Source organism: Engystomops pustulosus, chromosome 2 (assembly GCF_040894005.1).
Source record: "Engystomops pustulosus chromosome 2, aEngPut4.maternal, whole genome shotgun sequence".
Classification (NCBI taxonomy): Eukaryota; Metazoa; Chordata; class Amphibia; order Anura; family Leptodactylidae; genus Engystomops; species Engystomops pustulosus.
Window position 1 is genome coordinate 196,571,422 of NC_092412.1, and position 9,305 is coordinate 196,580,726.

The 9,305-nt window shown below is 41.3% G+C and overlaps 1 protein-coding gene across 1 annotated transcript in view; it reads right to left on the reverse strand.

Annotated features, from left to right (window-relative positions):
• The window catches only part of F5 (coagulation factor V), a 62,885-nt gene extending 61,339 nt beyond the window's left edge, over nucleotides 1-1,546 (reverse strand). Inside the window, exon 1 of the mRNA XM_072137746.1 lies at nucleotides 1,223-1,546. Within this exon, the coding sequence (XP_071993847.1) occupies nucleotides 1,223-1,377 (155 nt within the window). The 5' untranslated portion in view covers nucleotides 1,378-1,546. The remainder of the gene's footprint in view (nucleotides 1-1,222) is intronic.
• Between the last annotated feature and the right edge of the window lie 7,759 nt (nucleotides 1,547-9,305).

Genomic DNA, 9,305 nt, shown 5'->3' on the forward strand with positions numbered 1-9,305 from the left:
AGAGACTCTTCTCCTTCCTGGCTACTCTACTAACGGTAGCCTCCCTGACAGGCCTCATGCAAACAACAGTATTTGAGGTCTATTGCGCACATTCACTGTGCAATAAGCATGGTGCATGCATCATGTGTTACCGCACTGTGACTGTGCCGATTGGCCATGCGCACAATAGCCAAAGCGGGTGCATTTTGCACACACATTCATTCATGAGATCTTAATCTACACTCTGCCAGTTATAAAGAGCATCTTGTTAACTATGAAAGTATATCTCATATCTGATTTCTGTACTAATCTATATCAAGGTTCCAGTGACCAAATTCACAATATGCCAATTTCCAAAACAGGATCAAAAGATCAAAAAGGTTCCATCCTGCACCTCAGTCACTTGCAAAGATCAGTGTTCTTACTGGAATTTCATACTGGAAGTCCATAATATAGATAAAAACCTCAAATCTCAGCCAGTCCAGGTGATGGTATTCTAATGTCTGAAATCGCTGAGCATGGTTTAGAGCAACTGCAAATAAAAATGTGAAATAAATGTAATTTACGATCTGTATAGTTAAATATTTTTGGTCTTGCAAAGTCAGATCATTGCTTCAGAGATGGACATTACACAGTATAGAGTGTATAGACAGATTGTTACACAAGACATGGTATATGGTCATTACTATACTACACGGTATATATATACACTATACACTATACATATTGATGACTGATCAATAATTTTATATACTTGTATATCAAGCTCAGAGATTTTATTTGAAACTTTGCATGTTAATGAAGCTGTTTTCAAATTTGGAGCTTTCTGTTTTAGACCCATTATCTATCTTGATCTATAATTGCTCTATTATTAACGTAAAGTGAGATGCAAAAGCACAAGCAAAAGAGGTATAAATGCACTACACAGGGCGCAGGTCTTAGAACTCTTCACAAAGTCCATTATTCCATCTTTTATTTACATGCCTGTCTGGCACCTGTCTCTCCACCCATCTATAGTATATTTGTCTTTTTTATCTATTTTTAATCTGTACTGTATATGATACAGCATTAAAATAATCACAATATAGCAATTTCTATCTACATATATCGATATGTATATATCTGTCTATATCATATCTATCTATTAACCTCACACCTATCTATCATAAATAACCCCATACATACTGAATCACAGTCAGAACATGTAACAGTCCACACAGCTGTGTGTAGATGGAGTCCTTACCTGTCCCCCTGTCCATTGCTGTAGTCCCAGTCAGTGATGACAGCAGCCACATAGTAGTGTCTGTCCAGGGCAGTGACAGCAGGGGTGATGAGAGCCAGTGCCCCCAGCAGCAGTGGCACTAGCAGGGGTCCTGGGTGCTGCATGTGTGCCTCCATGGTGCCCGCTGCTGCCCTCGCAGTCCCCAATCTTTGTGTTAGCAGAGTCCTGAGTACACAGATCAATAACTGCGACCTCTTGTCCCTGGCAATGACAGGATGAGCAGGAGATGCGTCTGCTACTTGTACAGGAAGCTGCAGGGCACCTCTTATATATATCCTCCAGCACTCTTACTCACTGCTCCACTCATACTGCTCTCAAGTTTTCTCCCACCCCTTAGCCCTCCAGTCACTCTCCTGCAGACACTCTACATGGGGTGAATGATTTGTAGCACAATATCAGCCCCACACTTGTAGCCATCCTATCTGGATCTATTGGGAACTGTATGAATTAATAAAATCAAAGATTAAGAAAACATTGATTTAATTCAACATAAGGTAAGAAATTTTATGAGCCAGATGGATGGTGACTATGAACTGCAGGGGCATAACTAGTCATAGCAATCACTATATATAGTATGCTGAGGATATTTAGGATGCTTGCCTGGTTATCTACATGTTAGGATGGTCTCCCACTTAGGGTCGGCTAGTTCTTTTCCCTTTTCTGTTATTAATAACAAAAAAAAAGTCGCGTAGCTTTTATTAACAGAGGCTTAGAGGAAACTGAAGAAAGTCTATGAGGAATGAAATGTTTACCAACTAGAGATAAATGGCCAGTATGTAGCCTAACTATGATCACACAAGAGCACTTTTACCTATGGGCCATATCAAATTACCTAAACATTTTGGCTACACAAAATAACATCCCAATTTTTTCTAAAAAATAAAAAAAAAAGTAGCTGATACCATGTGTGAACACTGTCGTTCTCATTTACTAAGGGCCACGCAGACCGCACTTTCGTCGGACATCCCGTCGATTTCCGTTTTGGGCCGTTGGGACAGGGATTTAAAAGGTGTTTTTGGCGCATTGCACTGGCTTTCATGCGACACAAAACGTTGGTTGCCCGTCATATGATCCGACTGGTTCAGACTAAGCGCAGGATTTAACAATTAAATTGTGTCGCAAGACAATGCACTCACATACACCGGGAAGAAGAAGGTGAACTCCTGAGCGGACCTGGACCTGAGCGGGGAAGCGACACATGCAGGAAATTGGCCGCATGAACTATGTGAATCGTGCCACAGCGCAGGATTGTCAAACAGTCCGGATCTGGGATAGCACGGAGGATGGGTAAGTAAATGTCCCCCCAGGTATTTAAAGAAAATCTACTACCAAAATCAAGCACGATAAACCAGGGACACTTACTTACTCATCTCCTTCCTTATAAAATCAACTTTTAAAATTATGCTTATGAGCCATTAGGGCTCCTGGTGTGGGGCTTTACCGGACACCCTCCATGCTGCAGCTTCAAAGGCTGTTACACAGGCAGAGCACTTCCCCCTCCCACTGTTTGCTGCAACTTCATGTGCTGCAGCGAGATTACATCAGGCAGAGAGAAGAGATAGACAATCTAAGAGCCTGTGAAGCTGCAGCTCAGAGCGTCCAGGCTTATTAGAATCATTTTAAAAGTTATGATATGTTTTACGACATTTGTATGTACCATCCCTGGAAAATCAATAAAAATTTAATGTTAAAAAAAGAATCATTTTAAAACTTGATTTTAGAAGGAAGGAGGCCATGGAAAAAAAACCACAGTCACAGTGTCTGGATCTATGAATGAGTTTCCCTGGTTTGTCATGCTTTTGATGGTAGATTTGTCTATAATTGGCATTGGCTACTTTTTATTTTTAAATCTGAATGTGAAAGGAAGACTTTACACTCACCTTCTGTTTATAATTTCCAGTATAACACAGTTGGGCACAGGTATTTATGAAGTGTCTGTGGCACTATTGTGTCACACACGACCCTTTTGCGGTGCAGCTGCACTGGCCTCCATGCGACGCAATTAGGGGGCTGATTCGGACCGAGCCCCGTATTTATCATGCAAATTGTGTCGCACAACCTATGTTAGAGGAGCACCACAAAAAAGATGGTGAACACTGTCGCACCAGTGCGGGGAAGATTAATGATTTCTGGCGCCTGTTCTTAAGGAATCGGTCCTACCCAGCATTATACACAGAAATAGCACTTTTAGTGAAGTTTCCTACTTTGTAAGTAAATGTGCCCCAGTGTATCAGTATTACCCAGAGTGCTCTCGTAAGCAGGTGGTTGTGTTATTGTCAGTATCCTGTTGCATTAGTGATAAGGTTGGTGTCCCATTTATGGTCAGCATTCTAGTACCTGTGATCATCTAATGTCTACATGCGTCCAACTCTCCAGCAAGACAATCTCATATTTCTAGGGCTGTTTCAGGGAGCCTGACACATGTTTGGAGTCAGTGGCGTAACTAGAAGCTGATGGGCCCCAGTGCAAAGTCTGTGCCAGGTCCCCGACTATAATATATGGTTTATAGTAATAGTCTTCTCATATGGGAAAGTGACACCATAAGGACCCCCTAAACCTCTTGGGCCCAGGTGCGATCGCAACCTCTGCACCCCCTAAAGTTACACCCCTGTTTGGAGTGTATCTACTACTTCAGGACTCAGATACAATTGAATACACCGCCTTCAGTGGTTTTGCACTGGCAAACATGAGGAACAGCCGAGACCTGCAGAGTGATCTGCACCTTTCTTAATGGGAAAAGAGCTGGATAAGAATTCATTTTGCTATTTTTAAGGGACCTATTTGTGTGTGAGGGCCCCAAAGGAATTTCTTTACAGCTAGCAAACGCTGCCTCTTATATGAAGAGTTCTGATGTTGGGGATAATATGACTGTCACTGTAATGGATGCGTAGTGATTGTATGTGCACCACTTTTTGGAGTCTTCCCAATGATCTTTCATTGGCAAGTATTATCTACAGTATTAGCAACAGTCCATGACTAGTAGGCAGACTTGACATGTCACATATATATATATAATTTACTGGAAAAATGTAGGAGCTAATATAGAAAAAAACTGTCAATTCACCACAGGGCAAGGTATCCAGACGTTCCTGGTGCACAGAGGAAATCCAGAGGCTCAAATAAGGAAATACACAGCAAAGAAAAGAAGAAAGTGGTCCAGAACACAGAATTCCAAAATTAAAAATACAAATGTCCGTTATAACAATTCCATAAGAAAAGTAGTGCAGTGTTCACCAGACATAGAGGCTCCTGACCTACATGTTTCGGCTTCAAAAAGCCTTACTCATGGTCCACACGGACATTCATATTTTCAATCCTGGAAATCTGTGTGTTGGAGCAACGTAGGAGCTTATGCTTGGGAAATTGGGTGGTTACCAGGTGAGCTGACTAACCAAATACTTGGGAACATGTCCAAGGTTAAATGACCTGTAATCCAGCTATACACATACGTTACCGGAAACATTACACTAAGCTTCACAGTAAAATTGACATGATGTAAAGAGCATGATAATTTTGCCTGTGAAGTTTGTAAATAATATACACAATCAGATTGTGTTTAAATCTTTGCCTAGAAATAGGAGCTGCAAAGATAGACTGGACGGTCTTAAAGCTTTATGGATTTATCATTCAGTATGATGGATTAAAATTGAAAGCCCTCAGTTTTGATGTGTTCTATTGGCCAACTAAAAAAAAATACTGTTATCTGAAGAAAAAGTTGGATACGCAAAAAAACCCACAATAGCAATAAGGTGATCAATAAAACAAGTGATATAAAACAGAACAAATTGTAGCAAGAAATGTGGTCCATGGCTATGATGCCCCCAAACAGGTCTGAGTGGCAGATTCCTTTAAAGCAGGGGTCGAGAACCTTTTTTGCTGAGAAGGCCATGAATACCAACAACATATTGTATTATGTAATTAAGCGAGAATCATACAATATGCACCCAGTAGCCACAACACAAGCCCCCAGTAGATAGATAGCCATAGCACATGTCCGCAATAGATAGGTAGCCAAGCACGTGCCCCCAGTAGATAGATAACCACAGCAAGAAATAAAAAAAATTAATACTCACCTACCTGCGCTCTCTGCAGCCGGCTCCTCCTCGCTCCCATGCTCTTCTCTATGACCCAGGCACCACAGCTGCCATCGTTGCTTAGGCAGATGCTTGCTGTCCACTCCTCTCTATGAACCAGGTGTGCGGCCCAATTTGGATAGATCGGGCATTTTGGAAAACCTAACATGGTTAAAATTATATATTTGCATTTCCATTATATGGAAAGGGGAAAGGTTTTGTGGTGGTGGCGTAAAGGGGATAATAATGTAATTGCTTGTGGTATTGCATCTGAGATGCACAAAGAACTGATCAGTTGTGCAACCCAGTCACTGCTGCCGTCCAGTGACTGGGTTGCACAACTGATCAGTTCTTTGTACATCTCAGATGCAATACCACAAGCAATTACATTATTATCCCCTTTACGCCACCTCCACATCCTGCCCCTTTCCATATAATGGAAATGCAAATATATAATTTTAACCATGCTAGGTTTTCCAAAATGCCCGATCTATCCAAATATAAAATGATTAATTACTTGCGGCGAATGGAAAAAATATCCAAATGACCATTTTTCACCATTTTACCACACAGAAAAACTCATGTGCTGGGATCTGGTAGAAGACACTGAAAAGTAAGTATATTTAGTTCAAATGGCTAACATGCAAATGGTAGATTTCCTTTAAAATACTGCTATTTTACACGTTAGGATATATTCACATAGGACTACAAAATGGCCTTGACATTTAGGAAATTGTGTTTCGATTTCAGGGCCGATTCTAGCAAAAATTTAAAATGCCTTCACCCTTCGATTACGCTGTCTCATACGCTAGTATGTCATTACATACTAATGACATAGTGGCAGACATTAGTGGCATCTAGTACCTTACAGGTGATGATCTGCTCAATCAGGAGGAGGACCTTATTATGGTTTCTCACGAACATGGTTTATCAAATTTCTTATCAAACTCCACACAGCGTCCCTAAAAAACCCACAGCCACTTACAGTATAATGGATCAAGTTCCTAAATATGTATATATTATCTTTACAACACAACTGAACACACTATTCCCCACATTATGAAGCAGGAGGAATTGAACAGATCTTTACAAAGGGTCATATCTGCAGGCATCATGTTATAGAGCAGGATGAGCTGAGTAGACTGATATATAGTTCATTGGGAATTATCCCTTATTTATTTAACTTCACTATGAGAAGTTATACTGAATCCCAGAGATCTCCTGCACTATAATATGTTGCATGTTCTAAGTTAACTGTATAATCTGCTCAGCTCCTCCTTCTCCTTATCATGTTGTCTGGAGATAAGACACTGGGGGTCATGTACTGAAGGCCCGAATCGCGTTTTTCCGTCGGGTTTCCCGAAAATTACCGTTTTGCACCAAATTGCCTCGGGTTTTTGGCGCAAGCGATCGGATTGTGCCACATCAGCGCCGGCATGCACGTGACGTAAATCGGGGGGAATGGGTGTCGGAAAACCTGACGGATTCTGAAAAGCCGCCGTATTTTTTAAAAAAATGTGTCGCTCGACACGCGCTTACCTGCACCCAGGGTAGGACAGTGAACTTCAGTGACCTCCAACGGACTTCAGCACAGCAGCGACACCTGGTGGACATCGGGCGCACTACCTTAGTGATTCGCCGGAAGACCCGAATCCTCAACGGAGAACCCGCCTCTGGATCGCGAATGGAACGGGTAAGTAAATCTGCCCCACTATGTACAAACTGCCTTGCTCCTCCTGCTCTATAACATACATTTCATGGTGACAAGTTCCCTTGAAATGTGTCCACAGAAAGTAACTAGCAATTACTTGTGATACAACGTATTGGCCAACCTTAGTGCTGGGAAAGAATGTCTTATTTTTGTTATCGGGTGTAGGGCCATAGCTACAATTGATGCGTCATAACAAAGAGATGCATTTTTTTGGTCTAAAAATGAATCACTGTATCAGCAAACTGCCAAAAGTACATACTGTGATGCCTTCCTCCAGAAGCCAGCTCCTCTGATTAACTATTAACCTCCTGTTTAAAAGAGCAAACATTGAGCTGCTTACTTAGTACAACATGTATCTTTTAGATAAACAATATCCACCACTGGATGTGCACGACTGACATTACTATGCACCAACCGCACGTACAATATCTAAGTAGAAATATTCTGCAGTTTTAACTCACCACTACATCCTGCACAATGTGTTCCTTGTAAATATTATGGTCAATAGTCACTTACACCTAATTCAGGTATGCTGCAATACCAGACACCACCTATGGACAAGATGGGGGCAGTGTGGATAGAATATTTGACCAGTTCTCTCTTTTTATAGAACGTCCAGTACAGTGCTCTTAAACCCATATAGAAGTCAATATGGAACTCAACACTAAATAGACAAATCCGCATGAAAAATGCACATAAAAACAGCGTGTTTTGGAAGCCGGACTTTCATGTGGATTCTCTGCATGACAATCCGTAAGGTGTGCAAATAACCTTACAAGATTACAAAATTATTATTCAGTGATAGTACGTTAAAGCCAAATTCCTGAATTGGAATTTCTCCATTGAGTGTTGTGCTTTTTGTGCGTTTCCATGCAGATTTTCCACTTGCACTTTTTGTGACGTTTTGTGTCAAAAGAAAATGTCTAAAATGCCTTCTGACACATTTATGAAGGAATTTTTTCGCTGCCCGTCCTATGGGGTCGTGATGTCAAAACAGGGCTTAGTTTCTGAAAAAGGGGGCAGTGGTATATGGAAATTAGGCTGTGCACGAAAAGATAACAGGAGGTGTTGCACAGTTCAGAGAAGCTAAAAGCAGGTCTCAAGAGTCCGGATTCAAGCTACCCACTCAGCCACCATGCTGCCCTGCGTTATTAAGCTGTGAACTTTCTGCCCAAAAGAAACATGTAAGCTCTGCACGGAATTGCAAAAAAACCTGTAGACAGGCGTGGCGCTATATTTTAGGAAAAAAAAACATCTTTGACACAAATTAGTAGCTTAAATCTTCATTTGCTAATTCCTGGCTGATGTACACTCTGACAGTTTTTTTCCTTTTCATAAGAAAATGTGGCAACTTAAAGCTAAAAGAATAGCTTGTGCCAGACATGTCCAAAAAAGAGAAGTGTGATACGAATGCCTATGGTACAGTGCAGCTTACTTTCTTCACTCTTCTATCGGTTTGGTCTATTACTCTCATATCCAATAATATAAAGTCTTTTTGGTTTGATTACTTTGTTTTAATCTAAAAAAGGCTTCATTCACATCAAGTTTTTGGATATGTTCGGTGTATATGCTGAACATGTCCATAGACATATACTGGCAGACAGACCTTTTTGCCTCCGTCTGCACAGCATATCATTACATCCAGCAGGAAACACTGAATAAAAAAAACTGCAGCAGTCTGGGTTTTTCCATCCAGCTTCCTGCTGCAGAGAGATGTAAACACTAAACAAAGCCCATTAGATGTTGTGGGGGACGGATGCCACAGTATGGCGTCCATCCCCAGCCTCCGCTGAGCGTACATTTGAACATTTCCCTGCTGATATAACTCTCCATATAAGGACAGTTACATTACTCAGCAGGCAATTGGAACATTAGCAGCAGTCGGTGATTTGATCGCTTTCAGAAGGGAGGAATCGAAACAGAGAACATTTCACACTGTATGAGCATGTTGCAGCCCTCATCAGGAATCCTCCCGGTTGCATCCTAAGTAATAATGTCTATAGTGACAGCCTGGAGAAATAGCTGCAGGTCATCCTTATCTTGTCCCAAATTAGAGAATGCTGAATGACATCCCTCATACCCTCCAATCCATCCCCCTGTACAGGAGACATGGCCCTGGAAACCTCTATGGCAGTCCAAGGCATAGTGACAACCAGGTGACAAGTCCTCTGTAAAAGCTCAGCTATTTTTATTTGCGTGAATCCACTGGACAGTGTGTTTTTAGTGTGCATTCTATGAACAAAAAGACAACAAACCTGAA